This window comes from Macaca fascicularis, chromosome 19 (genome assembly GCF_037993035.2).
Source record: "Macaca fascicularis isolate 582-1 chromosome 19, T2T-MFA8v1.1".
Taxonomy (NCBI): Eukaryota; Metazoa; Chordata; class Mammalia; order Primates; family Cercopithecidae; genus Macaca; species Macaca fascicularis.
This window is the reverse complement of record NC_088393.1, coordinates 10,114,505-10,139,287: the sequence shown is the minus strand read 5'-3', so window position 1 is coordinate 10,139,287 and position 24,783 is coordinate 10,114,505. Positions and strand designations below refer to the sequence as shown.

At 45.4% G+C, this 24,783-nt stretch overlaps 1 protein-coding gene across 6 annotated transcripts; it reads left to right on the top strand.

Annotated features, from left to right (window-relative positions):
- Nucleotides 1–11,489: 11,489 nt before the first annotated feature.
- Nucleotides 11,490–24,350, top strand: LOC102123889 (zinc finger protein 426). Of its 6 annotated transcripts, none has more exons than XM_005587895.5 (7): nucleotides 11,490–11,846; nucleotides 14,103–14,251; nucleotides 15,178–15,269; nucleotides 16,714–16,840; nucleotides 18,052–18,132; nucleotides 19,874–19,956; nucleotides 21,635–24,350. In XM_005587895.5, exons 2-7 carry the CDS (start codon nucleotides 14,227–14,229, stop codon nucleotides 22,880–22,882), a joined length of 1,656 nt encoding a protein of 551 aa, XP_005587952.1. In that variant the 5' UTR covers nucleotides 11,490–11,846; nucleotides 14,103–14,226; the 3' UTR covers nucleotides 22,883–24,350. The 6 variants fall into 5 exon arrangements, with proteins under 6 accessions (XP_005587952.1, XP_073881854.1, XP_065391686.1 ...); XM_074025753.1 differs by having other exon boundaries at nucleotides 16,694–16,840; XM_065535614.2 differs by lacking the exon at nucleotides 19,874–19,956.
- The last annotated feature ends 433 nt before the right edge of the window (nucleotides 24,351–24,783 follow it).

Sequence of the window (24,783 nt, the reverse complement as noted above, 5' to 3'; positions counted from 1 at the left end):
GGCGGATCACAAGGTCAGCAGATCGAGACCATGGTGAAACCCCGTCTCTACTAAAAATAGAAAAAATTAGCCAGGCGCAGTGGCAGGCGCCTGTAGTCCCAGCTACTCGGGAGGCTGAGGCCGGAGAATGGCGTGAACCCGGGAGGCAGAGCTTGCAGTGAGCCGAGATTGCGCCACTGCACTCCAGCCTGGGCGACAGAGCGAGACTCCATCTCAAAAAAAAAAAAAAAAAAAAAATTAGATATATAAAACAGGCCAGGCATGGTGGCTTACGCTTGTAATGCCAGTACTTTGGGAGGCTGAGGTGGGTGGGTCACCTGAGACTGGGAGTTGGAGACCAACCTGGCCAACATGGTGAAATCCTGTCTACCGTAAATTATTGTCCTGTATACCGTAAAAAATTAGCCAGGCGGCTGGGTGCTGTGGCTCATGCCTGTTATCCCAGCACTTTGGGAGGCTGAGGCAGGCAGATCACAAGGCCAGGAGTTCAAGACAAGCCTGGCCAGTATAGCGAAATCTCGTCTCTACTAAAAATACAAAAATTAGCTGGGCATGGTGGCAGCTAATGAGGAGGCTGAGGCAGGAGAATCACTTGAAACCGGGAGGCGGAGGTTGTAGTGAGTTGAGATGGTGCCACTGCACTCGAGCCTGGGTGACAGACTCTGTCTCAAAAAAAAGGCCGCGCGTAGTGGCTAATGCCTGTAATCCCAACACTTTAGGAGGCCTAGGCGGGCAGATCTCGAGGTCAGGAGGTCAAGACCAGCCTGGCCAACATAGTGAAACCCTGTGTCCACTAAAAATACAAAAATTAGCCAGGCATGGTGGTGGGTGTCTGTAGCCCCTGTTACTGGGGAGGCTGATGCAGGAGAATTGCTGAACCCCAGAGGTGGAGGTTGCAATGAGTCAAGATTGCGCCACTGCACTCCGGCCTAAGTGACAGCGCAAGACTGTCTCAAAGAAAAAAAGAAAACGTCATGGCACCCATCTGTAATTCCAGCTACTTGGGAGGCTGAGGCAGAAGAATCGCTTGAACCCAGGAGGTGGAGGTTGCAGTAAGCCTGTGAGAGAGAGAGACTGTCTCAAGAAAATTAAGTAAATAAATATGTGAAACAATAGTATGTTTTGGCTGGGCGCGGTGGCTCATGCCTGTAATCCTAGCACTTTGGGAGGCTGAGGTGGGCGGATTGCCTGAGCTCAGGAGTTTGAGACCAGCCTGAGCAACACGGTGAAACCCCCGTCTCTACTAAATACAAAAATTAACCGAGTGTGGCAGCATACACCTGTAATCCCAGCTACTCATCAGGCTGAGACGAGAATCATTTGAACCCGGGAGGCGGAGGTTGCATTAAGCCGAGATCACGCCACTGCACTCTAGCCTGGGCAACAGAGCAAGACTTCGTCTCAAAAAAAAAAAAAAAATAGTATGTTTTATTTCATACTGACTTAACTTTTTTTTTTTTTTGGAGTCAGGATTTTGCTGTTTACCTAGACTGGAGTGCAGTGGCCTGATTGTACCTCACTGCAGCCTTATGCTCCTGAGCTCAAGCACTCCTCCCACTTTAGTGTCTCAAGAGACTGGGAATACAGGCATGCACCACCAGGTGCAGGCAGTTTTAAAATTGTTTACCTTTTTATTTTTTTTTAGACAGGGTCTTGCTCTGTCACCTAGATTGGAGTGCAGTGGCGCAGTCAGCTTCCTGCAGCCTCACACCTCTGAGATCAAGCAATCCTCCCTCAGCCTCCTGAGTAGGTAGGACTACCAGCATGCACAACCAGGCCTGGCTAATTTTATTAAATTTTTGTAGATGGGATGTGGCTATGTTGCCCAGGCTGGCCTCAAACTCCTGGTCTTAAGGGATCCTCCCACCCTGGCCTCCTAAAGTGCTGGTATAACAGGCATTAGCCACCATGCCCACCTAATTGCATATTTTAAACATTAGAACTAAACATAAAAGTTTTTCTTGGCTTATCCTTTCCACTCTGTTCTCATCTCACTGTTGTTTTCAACCTGTTCCTATACATCCCCTATAGGTAATGAACCTTGTTTTCTGAATAATCCTGTGTTTTCTTTTAGCAAAAATGAACACGTGTATATACATTTGTTATTGCCCATTCAAAAAAAGGTTTCAGCTGGGCGCGGTGGCTCATGCCTGTAATCCCAGCACTTTGGGAGGCCGAGGCTGGCAGATCACGAGGTCAGGAGATCGAGACCATCCTGGGTAACACGGTGAAACCCCGTGTCTACTAAAACTACAAAAAATTAGCCAGGCGTGGTGGTGGGCGCCTGTAGTCCCAGCTACTCGGGAGGCTGAGGCAGGAGAATGGTGCGAACCTAGGAGGCAGAGCTTGCAGTGAGCCGAGATCGCTCCACTGCACTCCAGCCTGGGTGACACAGCGAGACTCCGTCTCCAAAAAAAAATTAAAAAATAAAAAAAAAGAAAGTTTCATACTATACTCTTGCAGTTTCTATTTTTGCCTACAGTGTATCTTGGTAACCACTCCATATAAATTCATAGATATATCTTCCGTTTTCACCTTCATTTTATAGCTGCATAATACCCCTTTTGTGGATGTACTATGTAATATTCAGCTGCTTTACTACATGTCATCAATTAGAGAATTCAAATTTGCAATTACTAACGGGTACAGTTGGTATTCTTGAGCATGTGTATTTTTGTGTATTTAGACATTTATGTTCAGGACAAATTCCCAGAATTAGGATTGCTGGATTAAATAGGTAGCGTGTTAGATATTGCCAAATTCTCTGTGCTAGGCAGCCTCCAAATTGGCCCTCAGTCTCTGCTTCCTGGTATTTGAGGACTACCCTTGTGTAATCCTCTCATATTGTACCCTGATTGATGTGTGTAACCACCAGAATATGGCAGAAGTTCTGGTAAGCCAGTTCTGAAATTAGGTTATGAGAGCCCCCATATACCTGGAGCCCAAGTATTAAAAACAATTTTAGGCCGGGCGCGGTGGCTCAAGCCTGTAATCCCAGCACTTTGGGAGGCCGAGACGGGTGGATCACGAGGTCAGGAGATCGAGACCATCCTGGCTAACACGGTGAAACCCCGTCTCTACTAAAAAATACAAAAAACTAGCCGGGCGAGGCGGCGGGTGCCTGTAGTCCCAGCTACTCGGGAGGCTGAGGCAGAATGGCGTAAACCCGGGAGGCGGAGCTTGCAGTGAGCTGAGATCCGGCCACTGCACTCCAGCCTGGGCGACAGAGCGAGACTCCGTCTCCAAAAAAAAACCAAACAAACAAACAAAAAAACAATTTTAAAAAAGAGCAACTCATGCTTCCTGATGTCAAAAGTTACTCTAAAACTACAGAAATCAGGCTGGGCATAGTGGCTCATGCCTGTAATGCCAGCACTTTGGGAGGCCAAGGAGGGCAGATGAACATGTGTTCATAAAAAAATGAACACAATTTTTTTCTTAGTTCACATGACAAGTAAATCTTTGATAAATTAATTGGTTTTAAAGTTGTTGATAAAATTAGATCTCTTCAAAATTGTCAGCATATATATTTTTGTCTGGGTTACCTGTCTGACAGTGTTATGTCTGTCTCTATTAGATATTTTAAGTTCATGAAGCTAAATCCAGTCTGAAACAATGATCTTTGTGCAGTTCTTTTGTAAGTGAGATTTACTTAATATTTTTGATTTAATAACAACAGCTATATCTTCTGGGTTATTGACAGAATAACCATGTATTTCGTGTAAGGTTTGAACTTTGGTAAACAATATTAACAGGATATAAAATTGATTAGTAGGCCGGGTGCGGTGGCTCAAGCCTGTAATCCCAGCACTTTGGGAGGCTGAGACGGGCGGATCACGAGGTCAGGAGATTGAGACCATCCTGGCTAACACGGTGAAACCCCGTCTCTACTAAAAAATACAAAAAAAAGAAAAACTAGCTGAGCGTGGTGGTGGGCGCCTGTAGTCCCAGCTACTCAGGAGGCTGAGGCAGGAGAATGGTGTAAAATCCGGGAGGCGGAGCTTGCAGTGAGCTGAGATCCGGCCACTGCACTCCAGCCTGGGCGACAGAGCGAGACTCTGTCCCAAAAAAAAAAAAATTGGTTAGTAAAAAATAATTTAAAACAACGACTAGCTGTGTCAAATCTTAATTTTAATAAGTAATCTAGGTATAATTATTAAAAATTAAAGTAGGTAACTGGAAATGGATTAAATGTTTATAAATAAACTTCTTGTAATTTAAAATCTTAAAGTTAAATTAAATAATACTCATTAATTACCTGGGTCATATCTAGATAAGATATAAAGCAAACAAATTACTGAATAAATATAAGTTCATTCTTGGCTTCTTAAAATTTCTTTCTCTACAAAAAAAAAAATTTCTTTCTTTTTTTTTGAGACGGACTTTCACTCGTCACCCAGCTGGAGTGCAATGGCATAGTCTCGGCTCACTGCAACCTCGACCTCCCAGGTTTAAGCAATTCTGCCTCAGCCTCCCAAGTAGCTGGGATTACAGGTGCCCAGAACCACGACAGGCTAATTTTTGTATTATTAGTAGAGATGGAGTTTCACTATGTTGGCCAGGCCGGTCTTGAATTGCTGACCTCAAGTGATCCACCTGTCTTCGCCTCCCAATGTGCTGGGATTACAGGCATGAGCCACTGCACCCAGCTGGCTTCTTAAAATGTCTAAAAAGACTAGATATATTTTGGTCTATTACTCAAAATACAAATTTAGGAAAAAGCAATTTTTGTGCAAGAATCTTATGTGGTAAATTTTTGTCCTAACGTAAAATGATTGGTTGTACCAATATAAAAAGAGAAAACTGTAAGACTAAGACTGAAAGTTTAAGAAAATGGTTAAATGTCTTAACAATTTGAATAGGATTTATGAAAGATAGGCCTTACAGACAGTTTAATGTATGATTGTGTTGGCTAGGATTGAAAAGAAATTGTACATAGGTTTTTTTTTTTCCTAAAAATTAAACAGTGGGCCGGGCGTGGTGGCTCACGCCTGTAATCCCAGCACTTTGGGAGGCCGAGACGGGTGGATCACGAGGTCAGGAGATCGAGACCATCCTGGCTAACACAGTGAAACCCCATCTCTACTAAAAAATACAAAAAACTAGCCGGGCGAGGTGGCGGGCGCCTGTAGTCCCAGCTACTCCGGAGGCTGAGGCAGGAGAATGGCGTGAACCCGGGAGGCGGAGCTTGCAGTGAGCCGAGATCCGGCCACTGCACTCCAGCCTGGGCGACAGAGCGAGACTCCGTCTCAAAAAAAAAAAAAAAAAAAAAAAAAAAAAAAATTAAACAGTGGTGTTGGGTGCACTGATACAGGACCAGAGTCTGGTCCTCTATATTGAAAACAAAGGTTTTTTTTTTGACATATTTATCTGTGCTTAAAAAAAATAAATTTGCAAGACGTTTTGTTTGTTCTAAAATCTGTTAGTAGCCATCTTCTAAGCTCTAGTTTCTATTTCTGCCACATTTTTTCCTGAGATTGATTTAATTTCTGTAGTTTTCAGGTTTTAAATACTATCCTTATCATTTAAAACAGTAATTTTATTTATCGAGGTGGAATTTCATACGGTTAAAAAAATTTGTAGAGATGATGATATGGTTTGGATATGTGTCCCTACCCAAATCTCATGTTCAACTGTAATTCCCAATGTTAGAGGTAGGGGCTGGTGGGAGGTGACTTGATCATGGGGGGTGGATTTCTCATGGGTCATTTAGCACTACCTGCCTCGGTACTGTCCTCGTGATAGATAGTGAGTTCTTGTCACTCGATTTGGTCATTTAAAGGTGTGTAGCACTTCCCCCTCTCTCCTGCTCCTGCTTTGGCCACGTGACATGCCTGCTCCTCAGCCTTCTGCTATGATTGTAAGTTTCCTGAGGCCTCCCCAGAAGCCGAGCTCATGCCAGCAACCTGCTTCCTGTCCAGCCTGCAGAACTGTGAGCCGATTAAACCTTTTTTCTTTATAAATTACCCACTGTTAGTTATTTCTTTATAACAATGCGATAACAGACTAATACAGATGGCATCTTGCTATGTTGCCCAGTCTGGTCTCAGACTCCTGGCCTTAAGTTATTCTCCTGCCTCAGCCTTCAGAAGTGCTGAGATTACAGGAATGAGCCACCATAAACAGAACCAGCCAATTGGTTGAGGTAGAGTTTTGGTTTTCAGATTTCTCATTCATATCTCAGAGGATCAACTTTTCTTGCATCTCAATGTACGACATTTGCAGGTCATACATCATTGCCTTCTTTTTTTTCACATTGAGAAGTCCTGGGATGGTGACTGTCTCCAACTTTTTTGTCTGCTCCTGTAAGTTTTTCTTTGGTTCTAAATTGGTTATTATGGCCTGACACTGAAATATTTATCATGAAGGCCTAGAAGAGCAATGTATTTCTTCTGTGTAACTTGATTGTGTATTCTTGGCTTTTCTTGATGTATCTAAATTGTTACACGCATAACCTTGGACATATTGCTAACTAAATTCAAGCACGCTTTTCATCAGGTTCAACTTCCAGGTTATTTTTATTTTTATTTTATTTTTTGAGATGGATTCTCACTCTCTCACCCAGGCTGGACTTCAGTGGCACAATCTCAGCTCACTGCAACCTCTGCCTCCTGGGTTCAAGTGATTCTCCTGCCTCAGCCTCCTGAGTAGCTGGGTTTACAGGTGCATGCCACCCACTGCAGCTAATTTTTGTATTTTTAGTAGAGAAGGGGTTTCACGATGTTGGCCAGGCTTGTCTAAAACTCCTGACCTCAAGTGATCCACCCACCTCGGCCACCCAAGTGCTGGGATTACAGGCGTGAGCCACCGTGCCTGGCCAACTTCCAGGTTATCTAAATGAGCTTCACATAAGGAGAAATAATCACACTGTAGAAGGTTTTTCTTTGCCTTTTTGGTAGCTGGTCTAAGAAAGGTTTTACAAGAAATTATCGAGATAATCTCCTGTGTTGCCTTTATTAAGTTTTTTATCACTTAAAAAAAAAACACACACACACACACAAATCTGGTTGGGCATGGTGTTTCATGCCTGAATCCCAGCAGTTTGAGAGGCCAAGGTGGGAGGATCGCTTGAGTTCAGGAGTTCGATACCAGCCTGGGCAACATGATGAAAGCCCATCTCTACAAAACACACACACACACACACACAAAATTAGCTGGGTGTGGTAACATGTGCCTGTAGTCTCAACTACTCAGGTGGCTGAGGTGGGAAGATCACTTAGGCCTGGGAGATCAAGGCTGCAGTGAGCTTTTGTGCTGCTGCACTCCAGCCTTGGCAACTGAGTGAGATGCTGTCCCCCATCTACCCCAAAATAAATAAAAAGAAACAACAAAAAACTCTGGGCTTTAAAAGAATTCATTTTTTCCCAGTAACTCTCTATATTCCCGTTAATGACTTTTGATTATTGCTGTATTTACATAGATTACTAACAAGTGACCTGTTATCTTATTTTAATCAAATGTTTTGAGCCTTTTAACATCTTTGACAAACTTCCCCAAATGCAAATTCTTTTTATTTTATTTTATTTATTATTTTTTTGAGACAGAGTCTCTCTCTGTCACCCAGGCTGGAGTGCAATGGCACGATCTTGGCTCACTGCAATCTTTTTTTTTTTTTTGAGACGGAGTCTAGCTCTGTTGCCCAGGCTGGAGTGCAGTGGCCGGATCTCAGCTCACTGCAAGCCCCGCCTCCCGGGTTCACGCCATTCTCCTGCCTCAGCCTCCCGAGTAGCTGGGAGTACAGGCTCCCACCACCTCGCCCGGCTAATTTTTTTTGTATTTTAGTAGAGACGGGGTTTCACCGTGTTAGCCAGGATGGTCTCGATCTCCTGAACTCGTGATCCGCCCGTCTCGGCCTCCCAAAGTGCTGGGATTACAGGCTTGAGCCACCGCGCCCGGCTGGCTCACTGCAATCTTTGCTTCCTGGGTTCAAGTGATTCTCCTGCCTCAGCCTCCTGAGTAGCTAGGATTACAGGTGTGCACTATGACGCCTGGCTAAGTTTTGTATTATTGGTAGAGGTGGGGTTTCACCATGTTGGCCAGTTTGGTCTCGAACTCCCAACCTCAGTTGATCCTCCTGCCTTGGCCTCCCAAAGTGCTGGGATTACAGGTGTGAGCCACCACGCCTGGCCTTCTTTTTTCTTTTTTTGAGATGGAGTCATATGCTGTTGCCGAGGCTGGAGTGCAATGCCATGATCTCAGCTCACTGCAACCTCTGCCTTCCAGATTCAAGCAATTCTCCTACCTCAGCCTCCCAAATAGCTGGGATTACAGACACCCACCATCATGCCTAACTAATTTTTGTATTTTTTGTAGAGATGGGGTTTCATCATGTTGGTCAGGCTGGTCTTGAACTCCTGACCTCAGGTGATCCATCTGCCTTGGCCTCCCAAAGTGCTGGGATTACAGGCATGAGCCACCATGTCTGGTCTGTTTTTATGACTTTTATTCAAAAGATTGTTCTTTGCTCAAATATTTTGTTTTTTTGGAATTAAGAAACTGTTTTATTTTAACTTACCTCTAATATACATCTGTTTGATAAAGTATACTTTTGTGAGCCAAGGTCTCGCTCCGTCACTCAGGCTGGAGTGTAGTCATGCTGCTGTAGGACAGGCAAGCTTCAAATTGGGACTTAGGCCATGAGGGTTTTTGGCTTTGGCCAGGAAATAATTCAGGGTGAGCTGATGATAGAAGAAAGAGGCTTTATCAAAGAAGCAGTGTTACAGCCCTGGTGGTGTTACAGCTTTGTGACTGCTCTTATGGGGAACCTCATAGGCAGTGTGTTGAGAGTAGCAGCTCAAGAGTAGCAGCTCAGGGCAGTTTTGCAGTCATATTTATACCTACTTTTAATTACATGTAGATTAAGGGTCAGTTTATGCAGAAATTTCTAGGAAAAGGGTGGTAACTTTGGTCATCGGGTCGTTGCCATGGAAAGGGGTGGTAACTCCGGGTGTTGCCATGACAATGGTAAACTGACATGGCTCACTGGTGGGTGTTTCTTATGGAAAGCTGCTTCTGCCCCATCCCTGTTTTAGCTAGTCCTCAATTTTGTCCAGGTCTGAGCCCCACCTCTGGAGTTAAATTCTGCCTCCTACCTCAGTGTGATCACTGCTCACTGCAGCTTCAGCCTGCTGGGCTCAGGCAATCCTCCTACCTCAGCTTCCTGAGCAGCTGGAACTACAGATGTGCGTCACTGTGCCTGGCTAATGTTTAATGCCTGCCCCAGCTGCCTGGCTTCTCCCTGCTGTCCACACCTCCTCCTATCTTGGAGCAAAGTCAGGCCAAGTCGGCTCGCCATGAACAGCGGGACAGACATGAGAGAGTCCCGGGGCAAAGGGGTAGGTCCCTGGTAAGGTTTCTCCTTCTGGCCAGGGAAGGCCTGAAGGCTGGTTGCCGGGCCACCAGTTTCACGAACTGGAGTGGTAACTGGTGCCTTTTCCAGGCCTGCCCATGGCCACCCATGGGCAAATTGGCATGTACTTCCTGCCCTCTGAGGCTCACAAAGTCTCCCTGGTTCAGCTAGAGCTGAGCAGACAGTGCCACTAGCAGAAGAGAGGAGGCTAGTGTCTCTGCTGAGACCCTCAGAGACCCGCAGAGACCACCGAAAAACTTGCCTGAGGAGAAGAGCTACCCTCTCCAGCGCCTCCTCTCTGCTGAGAACTGAACACTCGAGGGACAACCTGCCTGCCCACAGAGGGGAGCTACTCACTATGGGTCTCCTCTGAGCTGTTCTTTTTTTTTTTCTTGAGACAGAGTTTCGCTCTTGTTGCCCATCCTGGAGTGCAATGGCACAATCTCAGCTCACTACAACCTCCGCCTCCTGGGTTCAAGTGATTCTCCTGCCTCAGCCTCCCAAATAGCTGGTCTGAGGATCTGAGGATCCGAGGTTGTAGGTGGAGCTCCTCACGGAGTGAGGGTGAGGACAGGGGGCCGGTCTCCTGAGGGAGTCTCCCGTCCTGGGTTTTGGAACCAAATGTTACACGCATCCGTGTGTAGAGATCGCCACAGGCTTTGTGTGAGCGACAAGGCTGTTTATTCACTTGGGTGTAAGTGGGCTGAGTCTGAGAAAGGAGTCAGCAAAGGGAGATAGGGGTGGGGCAATTTTACAGGATTTAGGTAGGTAAGGGAAAGTTACAGTCAAAGGTGGTTATTTTTTGCAGGCAGGGGCGGGGGTCACAAGGTGCTGGGTGGGGAACTCCTGAGACTCATTGCCCAGGAGAAGAATGTCACAAGGTCAAGAGATCAGTTGGGGTGGGGCAGGAACAAATCACAATGGTGGAACATCATCAGTTAAGGCAGGAACTGACTGTTTCACTTCTTTTAGGGTTCTTCAGTTGCTCCTGGCCATCTGGATGTATACGTGCAGGTCACAGGGGTTATGATGGCTTAGCTTGTGCCCAGAAGCCTGACAAGGAGCTCAAGACCAACCTGGCCAGCATGGCAAAACCCTGTCTCTACTAAAAATACAAAAATTAGCAGGGTGTGGTGGTGAGACGTGCCTGTAATCCCAGCTACTTGGGAGGCTGAGGCAGGAGAATCGCTTGAACCTGAGAGGCAGAGGTTGCAGTGAGCTGAAATGGCACCACTGAACTCCAGCCTTGGTGACAAAGTGAGACTTTGTCTCAAAAAAAAAAAAAAAAAGGAAAGCAAAGACGTTTTAAAGCAAGGCAAAAAACCCAGAAATTATTTTTAAAATCAGTTCTTTTGGCTGCATAGAAAATGTGTTTTACAGGCCGGGCGCGGTGGCTCAAGCCTGTAATCCCAGCACTTTGGGAGGCCGAGATGGGCGGATCACGAGGTCAGGAGATCGAGACCATCCTGGCTAACACAGTGAAACCCCGTCTCTACTAAAAATACAAAAACTTAGCCGGGCGAGGTGGCAGGCGCCTGTAGTCCCAGCTACTCGGGAGGCTGAGGCAGGAGAATGGCGTGAACCCGGGAGGCAGAGCTTGCAGTGAGCTGAGATCCGGCCACTGCACTCCAGCCTGGGTGACAGAGCGAGCCTCCGTCTCAAAAAAAAAAAAAAAAAAAAAAAGAAAATGTGTTTTACATCAAATGTTGAAATAGTAACACAGCAAAATACGTACTTATGTATTTTCTAGATGCATAACACATAGGCTCCTTCCCCTACGGCCCGCCCCAATGTGGCCTCGCCGGCAGGCCTGGCTGTAACTTCAACCTTTTCCTCTGGGCCTGGCCCCACCTTCCTCGCCGCCCCCGAGAGTGGGCTCCGCCGCTTGCCCGTAGCCCGGCCCACAGGCCTGGCTCTAACCTCGACCTTGTCCTCTGGGCCCACTTCTGCCTGCAGCCCCCGCGCTGAGCCCACCCTAACGTCCTCCGCAGCCAAGCAGGAGAAAACTAGAATTTTTCTGCCTCGAGGAGGTCTTAACGTGGCAGAAACTCTAGTCCAAAACCCCGCCCTGCCCGTGGCGGAGAGCTGAAATGACGTCAGCGGGGCGCCCTTCTTTCTGTGACGTCAGCTGTGAGCGCCTGAGAGCCTTTTTGCCTTTCAGAGTTAGGGCCTCTCTGTCGTTGATGAGTTCCGCGGAGATGAAGTGGTTTAGGGGTAAAGGACCGGTTTGGCCCGGACCTTAGAGAGGCCCGGCCCACTCCTCTCGCGTCCGTAGGGGCCGCTGGCGTCCGCTTGGACCGTCGCTCCCCGGGAGGAGTCGGGCGTCTAGTTGCGGTGTCCGCAGGGTGTTTTCATCTGTGCTCCCCTCTCCAAAGGCCTCCAAAGCAGCGTTTGTGAATTTTTTTTCCAGCGGGAAAATAATTTCCGCCTTTTGCATCCACGTTGGCTCCGTCCCCAGGGTCCTTCCGGTTCAGGGACCTGGCGATTTCTGAGTTCGGTAAGCACTGGGTGAAAGTTGGTTCTAGGGGGCCTTTTCTGTCTTTTCTTATACAAACGAATATTTCATCTGTAAGTTTGGTTTCGTCTTTGTGCGTTGTATTTTATTTTTGACTATTACTTTCATGGCGAAAGATAAAGATACTAGGTTTATAGGGTGTGCATATTTGTGTATGTGAATACTAACGTTTGTAGACCGCCAAGTCTTTGTGCTAAAGAATACTAAAAATAATAACTTATTCTCTTCGAATGGAGTTCCTAGGCCCGTGCATCCCAAGAGAGCTTCACAATGAGACCTCCAGAAGGAAAGGATGAAGGCTTTATTATTTTAGTGTCACAATCATCAAATTTACAGTTAACTAGGTGGTTGGATTAAGGAGTTCAAAACCAGGCTGGCCAAAATGGTGAAATCCCGTCTCTACTAAAAATCCAAAAAAAAAAAAAAAAAAAAAAAAAAATTAGCTTGGTGTGGTGGTGGGGTCTTGTAATCCCAGCTACTTGGGAGGCTTAAGGCAGGAGAATCACTTGAACCCAGGAGGCGGAGGTTGCAGTGAGCCGAGATCATGCCACTGCACTCCAGCCTGGGTGACAGAGTGAGACTGTTTCAAAAAAACAAACAAAAAAACAAAGGATGTGTGTATTTTAAGCTACATTGATTATATATCAATGAAAAAAAAAAAAGTTGGCTGGGTACAGTGGCTCACACCTGTGATCCCAGCACTTTGAGAGGCTGAGGCAGGAAGATCTCTTGAGCCCAGGAGTTTAAGATCAGCCTGGGCAACACAGCAAGACTCCATCTCTCCAAAAAAAAAAAAAAAGAAAGAAAGAAAGTAAAATATTCTATACAGATGCCACCAAACTGAATATTTGTGGGCTTAGTCAGCCCTAGGACCCCCAGTTTGAGACCCCTGGGAGTAGGTGTGATCCATACCGGGAGTCCAGAACTGTGGTTTTTGTGACTTTAGAGTTTTAGTCTTATTGGTAGAATGAGGCCTGTAGAGTTTTTGTGAATTTGGTTCATGGATAATTAACTGTGGAACGTTCACTGTTTATCATTATTTGACTCTCATTCTGTAGGTCATTGTTTGAGCCACTGTTTCATGTTTAATGATTGTCATTAATTTTTTTTTTTTTTTTTTTTTGAGATGGAGTCTTGCTCTGTCACCCACCTAGGCTGGAGTGCAGTGGCGCGATCTCGGCTTACTGCAACTTCCACTTCCCAGGTTTGAGCGATTCTCCTGCCTCAGCCTCCTAAGTAGCTGGGATTACAGGTGCACGCCACCATGCCTGGCTAATTTTTGTATTTTTAGTAGAGACGGGGTTTCTACTGTGTTGGTCAGGCTGGTCTTGAACTCCTGACCTCATGATCCGCTGGCCTCGGCCTCCCAAAGTGCTGGGGTTACAGGTGTGAGCCACCCTGCCTGGCCACGTAAAACCAAACTTCGGTGGAAAAAAATTAACCAGATAAATACTGTGAAAAGGTCTTCTCTTTGAAGACCCATATAACAGACCAGTGTTAGGCACAGAGCGGTTTGGCGTTGCCTCTCTGACAGTATGACCTGGGAGTGCAGGTTTGTTTGATTTGAGTGTTTCCAATCAAGGCCCTATTGAGGCTACCCAATACTTAAAAGTGTATTGTGAGGTTTTTTTTTTTGTTTTTTTTGTTTTTTTTTTTTTGAGACGGAGTCTCGCTCTGTCGCCCAGGCTGGAGTGCAGTGGCCGGATCTCAGCTCACTGCAAGCTCCGCCTCCCGGGTTCACGCCATTCTCCTGCCTGAGCCTCCGGAGTAGCTGGGACTACAGGCGCCCGCCACCTCGCCCGGCTAGTTTTTTGGATTTTTTTTTTAGTAGAGACTGGGTTTCACCGTGTTAACCAGGATGGTCTTGATCTCCTGACCTCGTGATCCGCCCATCTCGGCCTCCCAAAGTGCTGGGATTACAGGCTTGAGCCACCGCGCCGGGCCTTTTTTTTTTTTTTTTTTTTTTTAATGTGTGTGTGCAAAACTTGTACTTGCATTCAGGTTCTGGTTTACCGCTTCAATGTTTTTTTTTTTACTTATTTTTATTTTTATTTCTTTAGAGATAGGGTCTTGCTATGTTGTCGAGGCTGGTCTCAAACTTCTGGGCTGAAGCAATCCTCCCACCCTAGCCTCCCAAAATGCTGGGATTACAGGCATGAGCTACTGCCCCAGCCAATGTATATGTTTTGATGACTGATGATGAAGTATTGCTTGTTGATTATTGATTAATACCAACAGGAATCCCAGTAACCCTGTTTAAAGAGGAATGGAGATTGCCACTGTCCATTTAGATTAATGAGGTGTCCTGAAGTGATGTTGGCATCAATGAAAGGAGGGTTCTGGCACATTCTCATCTCACAGGATGGCAGCTGTTGATTTGTCCCATGGTAAGCCCTGTTGCTCTATTTTGGATATCCTGCCCTAGGTTCTCTCTGCACAATATAGGGGCTAGTGGTTTGGGCTGCTGGTCATGTTGCTAATTCGTTTGGGAGGTGCTGAGCGGGGCCGGAACATGCTCTTTTGTGAGTTAGCCCTTGCCTGGCTATGAGTTTTGGAAAGAGTACTGCATAATCTCCTGCATGAATTTTAATCAGCATGCTAGAGTCACATGCTCTGGGTGTATGTTTTCTTATGGGTGAAATGACACCGTTGTACTTTTCCTGACGGGCAGCACGGCTTATCGTCACCTTTAGGACTGCTCCGGCATTGTATGGCAGTAGGTTGTATGTTTGTGTTTTCTTTCTTTCTTTCTTTTTTCTGATACAAAGTCTCACTCTTTTGCCCAGGCTGGAGTGCAGTGGTATGTTCATAGTTCACCACAGCCTCAAACTCCTGGGCTCGAGCAATCCTTCCACCTCCGCCTCCCAAGTATCTGGGACTACAGGCACATGCCACCGTGCCTGACTGATTAAAAATTATTTTTGTAGAGATGAGGGGGTCTATGTTCACTATGTTGCCCAGGGTGGTCTTGAACTCCTAGGCTTAGCAATCTTCCTGCCTCAGCCTCCCCAGGGAGGTGAGACTGCAGGTGTGCATTACCACGCCGGGCTCGTTGTAAAATGTTTTTGTAGATACAGAGTCTCACTGTGTTGCCCAGGCTGATTTCAAACTCCTCGCCTCAAGCAGTCCTCCCACCTCAACCTCCCAGAGCACTAGGATTACAGATGTGAGCCACTGCAACTGGCCTCATGTGTGTTTTCCTGATTTTGCAGGAATATATGGGAATTTCATACTAGGAGGTAATGACCTCTAGGTAGGTGGATGTGGGGATTATGGTCAGCTCGGGGTTCTCATGCCTTTCGTTTTCTTACAGGACATTATCTTTCTGGGGACCCAGTTTGCCTTCATGAAGAAAAGACACCAGCAGGAAGGATAGCGTCTGACTGCCTAACAGGTTGTTATCAGGTAAAAAGCAGCTGTGTCCTTATACGCAGTGACATACTTGCATCCACCAGGTAGACACATTTCCCTCTAGACAGACTTGTCTCCGGGCTTCTTTGTTTTTTTTTTTTTTGAGACGGAGTCTTGCTCTTTTGCCCAGGCTGGAGTGCAGTGGCGCGATCTCGGCTCACTGCAAGCTCCGCCTCCCGGGTTCACGCCATTCTCTGGCCTCAGCCTCCCAAGTAGCTGGGACTACAGGCGCCCACCATGGCACCCGGCTAATTTTTTGTATTTTTAGTAGAGACGGGGTTTCACCATGGTCTCGATCTCTTGACCTCGTGATCCGCCTGCCTCAGCCTCCCAAAGTGCTGGGATTACAGGAGTGAGCCACCATGCCCGGCGTCTCCACGCTTCTTAAAGCAAATAAAGAGTCATTCAAGGACTGAATCCCCATTTGGATTTACCCAAAGAATGGGGCCTCCCATATAGGAAGGTGTTAACTTGCAAATCATCCCAGGCCGGGCATGGTGGCTTACACCCATAATCCCAGTACTTTAGGAGTCTGAGGCGGGCAGATTGCTTGAGTACAGGAGTTCAAGACCAGCCTGAGCAACATAGTGAGACCCTGTCTCTACAAAAAATTTAAAAATTAGCTGGGCAAAGTGGTGCATGACTGGACTCCCAGCTACTTGGGTGGCTGAAGTGGGAGGATCACTTGAGCCCTGGAAGTTGAGGCTGCAGTGAGCTGTGATTGCAGCACTGCACTCTAGCCTGGACAACAGAGCGAGACTCTGTCTCAAAAAAATAAAAAAAAATAAAGTGTCCTTTCCTCAAGTTGTTTATCAGCATTGATCAGATGTCTGGAATATGCTGAGCAATGTGCTCAAATAGATGGAAATAAGATGAGATCTCGGCCAGGCACGGTGGCTCATGCCTGTAATCCCAGCACTTTGGGAGGCCAAAGGGGGCAGATCATGAGGTCAGGAGTTCGAGACCAGCCTAGCCAGTATGGTGGAACCCCATGTCTACTAAAAATACAAAAAATTAGCCGGAAATGGTGGCATGTGCCTGTAATTTCGGCTACTTGGGAGGCTGAGGCAGGAGAATTACTTGAACCCAGGAGGCGGAGGTTGCAGTGAGCTGAGATCGCACCACTGTACTCCAGCCTGGGTGACAGAGTGAGACTCCATTTCAGGAAAAAAAAAAAAAAAAAAAAAGAGAGATCTTCCTAGTCTGGCTGTGCTGAGATAAATTCATATTCAAGGCATGCCATTAATGAGCTATGAGTGGAGGAGATGACAGTGAGTATGTTTAGGGAGTGAGGAGTTTCTAGGACCCTAAACCCTGGGGCTGGTCATTGCAGCCCTTGGAATCCTGCGTAGGCATTGGGTCCCCCTTCCTCATTCTCCAATTAAATGCTGATGGACTTGTTACTTGGCTCCAACCAGCGTTGTGTGTGATGCTTTAGGATTCAGTGACCTTCGACGATGTGGCTGTGGACTTTACCCAGGAGGAGTGGACTTTACTGGACCCAACTCAGAGAAGCCTCTACAGTGACGTGATGCTGGAGAACTACAAGAACCTGGCCACAGTGGGTAAGACTGGCCTCATCCCTTGCAGCCTCCTATGGAACTGATATGTACTTACTGTTTTGCAGCATTGGCAATGTCAACTCCGAATACAAAGAGAAATAATAGAGACATAGTCCCTGTCCTAAATAGATTTTAATCTACTGTGACCATTCTCAAAATGTGGTCCAAGATTAATAGCAACACCATCTGCCTGTTAGAAATGTACATTTTCCTTCTGCACCCAGAAACCTGAAGTTGGAGTCCAATCATCTGTATTTGAAAAGTTGTCTTAATCCCAGGACTTTGGGAGGCCGAGATGGGCGGATCACGAGGTCAGGAGATCGAGACCATCCTGGCTAACACAGTGAAACCCCGTCTCTACTAAAAAATACAAAAAAACTAGCCAGGCGAGGTGGCGGGTGCCTGTAGTCCCAGCTACTCAGGAGGCTGAGGCAGGAGAATGGCGTAAACCCGGGAGGCGGAGCTTGCAGTGAGCCGAGATCCAGCCACTGCACTCCAGCCTGGGCAACAGAGCGAGACTCCATCTCAAAAAAAAAAAAAAGAAAAGTTCTCTGGATGACTCTGATGCATAATAATGTTTTCGAAAACGCTGGGGTAGTTGTTTCCCCAGAAGAACGAAGATCTCTGTTATACTTCCTTATTTCGTATTTGTTGTTGTTGTCGTTCTTGTTGTTTTGAGACAGTTACTCTGTCATGCAGGCTGGAGTGCATTGACATGATCTCGGCTCACTGCAACCTCTGCCTCCTGGGTTTAAGCAATTTTTGTGCCTCAGCCTCCCGAACAGCTGGGAATAGCTGGGATTACCGGCATGCGCCACCACACCTGGCTAATTTTTTTTTTATTTTTGTATTTTTAGAAGAGATGGGGTTTCATCATGTTGGCCAGGCTGGTCTCGAACTCCTGACCTCAAGTGATCCTCCTGCCTCAGTCTCCCAAAGTGCTGGAATTACAGGCATGAGCCACCACACCTGGCCATTATTTTGTGTTTGATCAAAAGTCTTAGTGCTTTTTAAATGTGTACATAAGCCTGGATTTCGGTTTTAGGGGACAGAAGTAACCAGACTGTTTGGGGCACAGTCAGAGTTGTTATTTGCATTTTTAGCCCTTTTGAAATAGCTTCACCACTGTCATTAGGTCTGTAGTTCCTGAATCATAGAAAGGTTTGTAATCTCTTGTATGAGCCTCTTCCATTAATGTATTTCTCTGTGCTCAGGAGGTCAGATCATCAAACCCAGTCTGATCTCTTGGTTGGAACAAGAAGAGTCAAGGACAGTTCGGGGAGGAGTTCTCCAAGGTGAGTGTTCATGAAGAACAACTCTGGTTGATGAGAAGTTCAGTCCGTTTGGAAGCATAATTAGGAAACTTTTTAACATGTACTTTCTCCATGCAGGTTTAGATAAAGTTAGGAAATATTTAACTTCCCACACGCTTTTACTTACAGAACAGTCCCCCCTTGTCTGTGATTTCACTTTTCACAGTTTCAGTTATCTGCATTCAACCATGCTCCAAAAATATTAAATGGAAAACTTGGCTAGGCATGGTGCCCCACACCTATAATCCCCACACATTGGGAGGCCTAGGTGGGTGAAATCATTGAGCACAGGAGTTCAAGACCAGCCTGGGCAACATACCGAGACCCTTGTTTCCACAAAAAATACAAAAATTAGCCGGAGGTGGTGGGATGCACCTGCTGTCCCAGCAACTCAGGAGACTGAGCTGTGAGGATTGATTGAGACTGGGAGGTCATGGCTGTGGTGAGATGTGATTGCACCACTGTACTCCAGCCTGGGTGACAGAGTGAGACCCCCGCCACTGACCCCCACTCTGTAAAAAAAAAAAAAAAAAAAAAAAATTCTAGAAATAAAACAATTCGGCCGGGCGCGGTGGCTCAAGCCTGTAATCCCAGCACTTTGGGAGGCCGAGACGGGCGGATCACTAGGTCAGGAGATCAAGACCATCCTGGCGAACACGGTGAAACCCCGTCTCTACTAAAAAATACAAAAAACTAGCCGGGCGAGGCGGCGGGCACCTGTAGTCCCAGCTACTCGGGAGGCTGAGGCAGGAGAATGGCGTAAACCCGGGGGGCGGAGCTTGCAGTGAGCTGAGATCCGGCCACTGCACTCCAGCCCGGGCGACAGAGCCAGACTCCGTCTCAAAAAAAAAAAAAAAAAAAAAAAGAAATAAAACAATTCATAAGTTTTAAATTTCTCATCGTTCTCAGTAGCATGATGAAATCTTATGTCATCCTGCCTGAGATGTGAATCATCCATTTGTCCAATATATCTGTGCTGTGTACACCACCTGTCAGTCACGTAGTGGTCATCTCAGTTACCAGATCGAAGAATCACAGTATGTACAGGGTTCAGAACTAGCCATGATTCAGGCATCCACCTGGGGTCTTAGAACATTTCTTTGTTTAGATATACGCTCTTTTTTCAGAAATTTCCTACTTTTATTTCCTGATACTCTCTATTCACTATCAGTTTTAATTTTCATAGCATCAATTTGAAATAAACGATTGAAAAGTTTTACCACATGTCCTTGTCTTGGCCAGTTTTACCCCCTTTGGATCGTTTACATCAAAACCAAATTTTTAATGTAGCCCAGATCCCCAAATGTCTTTCTGCTTTTTCTTGCCATGTTTAATTTGAAACAAATAGAAACAAGTCATATTGTTTTCAACTCTTTCCATTTCATTCTGCAAATCCTTTCATTTGTTCTTATTGTGGTTCACTCGTTGCCAAGGCTGGATTGCAGTGGTGTGATCTCAGCTCCTTGCAACCTCTGCCTCCCAGATTCAAGAGATTCTTCAGCCTCAGCCCCGTGAGTAGCTGGGATTACAGGTGCTCACCACCACGCCCAGCTAACTTCTGTATTTTTAGTAGAGATAGGGTTTCGCCATGTTGGCCAGGCTGGTCTCAAACTCCTGACCTCAAGTGATCCACCTGCCTTAGCCTCCCAAAGTGCTGGGATTACAGGCGTGAGCCACAGCGCCTAGCCTGAGTCCTTTTCTTTGTCTGTCTGTTTTATTTCAGGATGGGAAATGCAACTTGAAACCCAATGGTCTACACTTCAGCAGGACTCTTTGACGGGTCAGACATCCATTGGGATGCAATTGGTAAGATTTGCAAGGGATATTTTTTATCTTCCACCCTCAGAGAAAATCAGGAATTCTATTATGGGAAGTCAGCAAAAATAAGAGATATTTGAGAGAAGTTGCATACACACAAGAGGAAGCAAAGAATCTGGGGATGCTCCAAATGTATTGTGAAACTTGTTTCTTCAGAGCTTTTACACATTCCCACATATGTAACTAGGCATTGAGTTTTGTTTTGGTGTTTTTTTGAAACGAAGTATTGCTCTGTCACCCAGCCTGGAGTGCAGTGGTGCAATCATGTCTTGACCTCCTGGGCTCAAGCGATCCTCCTACCTCAGCCTCCCTTAGTAGCTGGGACTACAGGCATGTACCACCACACCCAGCTAATTCTTTAAAATTTTTGTGGAGACAGGGTCTCGCTGTGTTGCCCAGGCTAGTCTCGAACTCCTGTGCTCAAGTGATCCTCCGCCTCAGTTTACAGAAGCGCTGGAATTACAGGCGTGAGCCACCACATCTGGCTTAGGCTATGAATTGTTTTTGTTTTTTTTTGTCGAGACGAGGTCTTGCTGTGTCACCCAGGCTGGAGTGCAGTGGCACAAACATGGCTCACTGAAGCCTTGACCTCTTGGCTCAAGTGATCCTCCCACCTCAGCCTCCTACGTGGTTGGGACTACAGGAATGCACTACTATGCCCAGCTAATTTTTTTTTTTTTTTTTTGAGATGGAGTCTTGCTCTGTCACCCAGGCTGGAGTGCAGTGGCACGATCTCGGCTCACTGCAAACTCGCTTCCTGAGTTCATGCCATTCTCCTGCCTCAGCCTCCCGAGTAGCTGGGACTACAGGCGCCCACCACCACGCCTGGCTAATTTTTTTGTATTTTTAGTGGAGATGGGGTTTTGCCATGTTAGCCAGGATGGTCTCGATCTCCTGACCTTGTGATCCACCCGCCTTGGCCTCCCAAAGTGCTAGGATTACAGGTGTGAGCCACCGCGCCCAACCCAGCTAATTTTTTGATATTTTTTGTAGAGATGGAGTTTCGCCATGTTGCCCAGGCTGATCTCTAACTCCTGGATTCAAATGATCCACCCACCTTTGCCTCCCAAAATGCTGAGATTACAAATGTGAGCTACTGCACCCATCTAGACACTGAATTTCAAAAACAATTTCTTGGAATTCTACAGAAATATGTTTTCATTATTATTATTATTATCTTGAGATGGCGTCTCACTTTGTTGCCCAGGCTGGAGTGCAGTGGCACGATCTCGGCTCACTGCAACCTCTGCCTCCCAGGTTCAAGCGATTCTTGTGCTCAGCCTCCCAAGTAGCTGGGATTACAGGCATGTGCCACCAAGCCCGAAAATAAATTTTTGTATTTTTAGTAGAGACAGGGTTTCACCATGTTGGCCAAACTGGTCTTGAACTCCTGACCTCAGGTGATCTGCCCCGACTTGGGCTCCCAGCGTGCTGGGATTTACAGGCGTGAGCCACCACACCTAGCCAAGATTAAAGTAGATGGCACAACATTCTAGAATAAGAGTTAAGTTGTACCACTTAAAATAAATCTACAGGGCAGGACCTGAATGAGAGTAATAAAAATGGCATCAATTATAATCAACATTATAATGTTTGTAGGTTCAGATGGGTACGTCTGTTAATATGTTTGAGAAAAATCCTTAAATCATCATCATCCCTTCAACAGGAAGGAAAACACAATGGAGGGGAACTCTGTGACTGTGAGCAATGTGGAGAAGTCTTCAGTGAACACTCTTGCCTTAAGATGCACATGAGAACTCAAAGTACAGGGAGCACTCGTGACTGTAATCAGTATGGAAAAGATTTCCTTACGCTGCATGAGAAAACCTCTACTGGTGAGAAGTTTAATCAGAGTGAAAAAATCTTCAGCCTGACACCAAATATTGTATACCAGAGAACTAGCACACAAGAAAAGTCATTTGGATGTAGTCACTGTGGAAAATCCTTCATTAACGATTCATACCTTCAGGCACATATGAGAACTCACAATGGAGAAAAACTCTATGAATGGAGGGATTATGGGCCAGGTTTTATTGACTCCACAAGCCTTTCTGTGCTTATAGAAACCCTCAATGCAAAAAAGCCCTACAAATGTAAGGAATGTGGAAAAGGCTATAGATACCCAGCCTACCTCAGTATTCACATGCGAACCCACACTGGGGAGAAACCATATGAATGTAAGGAATGTGGGAAAGCCTTCAATTATTCCAATTCATTTCAGATACATGGAAGAACTCACACTGGAGAGAAACCCTATGTATGTAAGGAATGTGGGAAAGCCTTCACTCAGTACTCGGGCCTTAGTATGCATGTACGATCTCACAGTGGAGACAAGCCCTACGAATGTAAGGAATGTGGGAAATCCTTCCTTACATCCTCACGCCTTATTCAACATATAAGAACTCACACTGGAGAGAAACCTTTTGTATGTGTTGAATGTGGGAAAGCCTTTGCAGTTTCCTCAAATCTTAGTGGACATTTGAGAACTCACACTGAAGAGAAGGCCTGTGAGTGTAAGATATGCGGGAAGGTATTTGGATATCCCTCATGTCTTAATAATCACATGCGAACGCACAGTGCCCAGAAACCATACACCTGTAAGGAATGTGGGAAGGCTTTTAACTATTCCACCCACCTTAAAATTCACATGAGAATCCACACTGGAGAAAAACCCTACGAGTGTAAACAGTGTGGAAAGGCCTTCAGCCATTCCAGTTCATTTCAAATACATGGAAGGACTCACACTGGAGAGAAGCCCTATGAATGTAAGGAGTGTGGGAAAGCCTTCACGTGTTCCAGTTCTTTTAGAATTCATGAAAAAACTCACACAGAAGAGAAACCCTATAAATGTCAGCAGTGCGGGAAAGCTTATAGTCATCCCCGTTCACTTCGAAGACATGAACAAATTCACTAGTGAGAAACTCTGTCCATGTAATACATGTGGGAAAGCTCTCATTTGTTTCAGTTCACTTCAAAGACATGAATGAACTCACTCTGGAGAGAAGAAAGTCTACGAAAATTATTTAATTCCTGTAATGCCAGCACTCTGGGAGGCTGAGGTAGGCGGATCACTTGAGGTCAGGAGTTTGAGGCCAACCTGGCGAAACCCTGGCTCTACTAAAAATACAAAAAATTTAGCCAGGCATGGTGGTGGGTGCCTGTAATCCCAGCTACTTGGGAGGCTGAGGCAAGAGAATCGCTTGAACCCAGGAAGCAGAGGTTGCAGTGAGGAGAGATCGTGCCACTGCACTCCAGTCTGGGCGATGAGACTCCGTCTCAAAAAAAAAAAAAAAAAAAAAATTATTTGATTAAATTGAGTCTGTTAGGGTACATCCCTAATCCAGTATGACTGGTGTCCCTATATGAAGAGAAAGACACAACTGGGATGACAAATAGAGAAGATGATGTGAAGTCATCAGATGATAGCCATCTGCAAGCCAGAGGGCCAGGACAGATCCTTCTATCAAGACCACCAACCCTGCTGGCACCTTCATCTTGGGCTTCCAGAACTTTGAGCAAATAAACTTCTCTTGTGCGAGCCACCCAGTCTGTGGTGGTTTGTTGTGGCGGCTCTAGCAAGTGAATACAGTAAGCAATAAGCAAAAACGTTTATAGATTGTCCAAAAGCCTTAATATTCACATGCAAAGCCATGCTGGAGAGAAACTATATGAATGTAAGACATGGGAAAGCCTTCATTGAGTCTTCAGTCCTTTCTACATACCGGAGGAATTACGTAGGAGAGAAATTGTATGAATGTAAGGTGCATGAAAAGCCTGTGAATGTTCACTGTATTTGTATTTTAATATTCACATGCAAGTTGTCTGGATATAGACCGTATGAAAATAGAGGGGAAAAAAGGAAAGAAAGTTTCTTTTACTGTGAAAGTAAGGAATGTGACCCAATACACCATATTGGAACTTGGAGTGGACCGAAACCCCATTAGGATTGTGGAAAAGCTTACGTTAATGTTTTCTACCTTCTAGAAGGTGTAAGAAGTCAAACTGGAGAGAAGCCTTCTACCTGTAATGCATGTAGGAAGCCTTACATTAATTCCACAGAAATTTTTTTTTACACATCTAAAATTACCTCAAAACCCTGGGAAGGTAAGGAATGTGGTATATCCTTTAAATATTTCACATGCCATAATATTTACCTGAATTCTCATAATACTGTACTGTTTCTTGAGTAGTGTTAGTACCTTATACTATCAAAATAATCCTAAATCCTCCCTCAGACCTTCCTTCATTACTGTATTTCACTTATATGCATATACACACACACAAAATTAGCATATGTAATCTAATACATTGTAGCTGTTTTTCAGAAGTTACCTGTTAGATCAATTAAGAATTAGAAAAATAAACATTTTTATTTTACTTCACTTCTATGCTCAAAGTTGGATGTAATTCTTATACTTGATCCTCAAAACTTAAAGCATTTTCCCCCTCAGGCTTCTATGAACATTTTTGTTATCTTTGATATTCTGTTATTTTTAAATGATATGCCTAGGTATAGGTTTTTGGTGCTTGTCCTGCTTGGTGTTTGCTTAGCCTCCTGGATTTGTGTTTTGGCGTCAGTTAATTTTGAGAAATTCTGTCATTATTGTTTCCAATGTTTCTTTCCCTTTTTGTTGTTTCCATCTGATATTTCCTTTATATGTAGGATACAACTTTTTTAGGTATTCCACAGTTCTTATATCTTGTTTTTTTATTCTTCTCTTTGCTTTTCAGTTGTGGATGTTTCTACTGATATATTCTCAAGCTCTTTAGTTGTTTTCTGGCCAATAATAAGCCTACCAAAGACATTCTTCATTT

Coding starts and splice junctions, on each gene's coding strand:
- LOC102123889 (XM_005587895.5), top strand. CDS start 14,227: ATGGCAGCTGTTGATTTGTCCCATG. Junction 16,841..18,051: donor CAAGAACCTGGCCACAGTGG/GTAAGACTGGCC, acceptor CTCTGTGCTCAG/GAGGTCAGATCATCAAACCC. Junction 19,957..21,634: donor CATCCATTGGGATGCAATTG/GTAAGATTTGCA, acceptor TCCCTTCAACAG/GAAGGAAAACACAATGGAGG.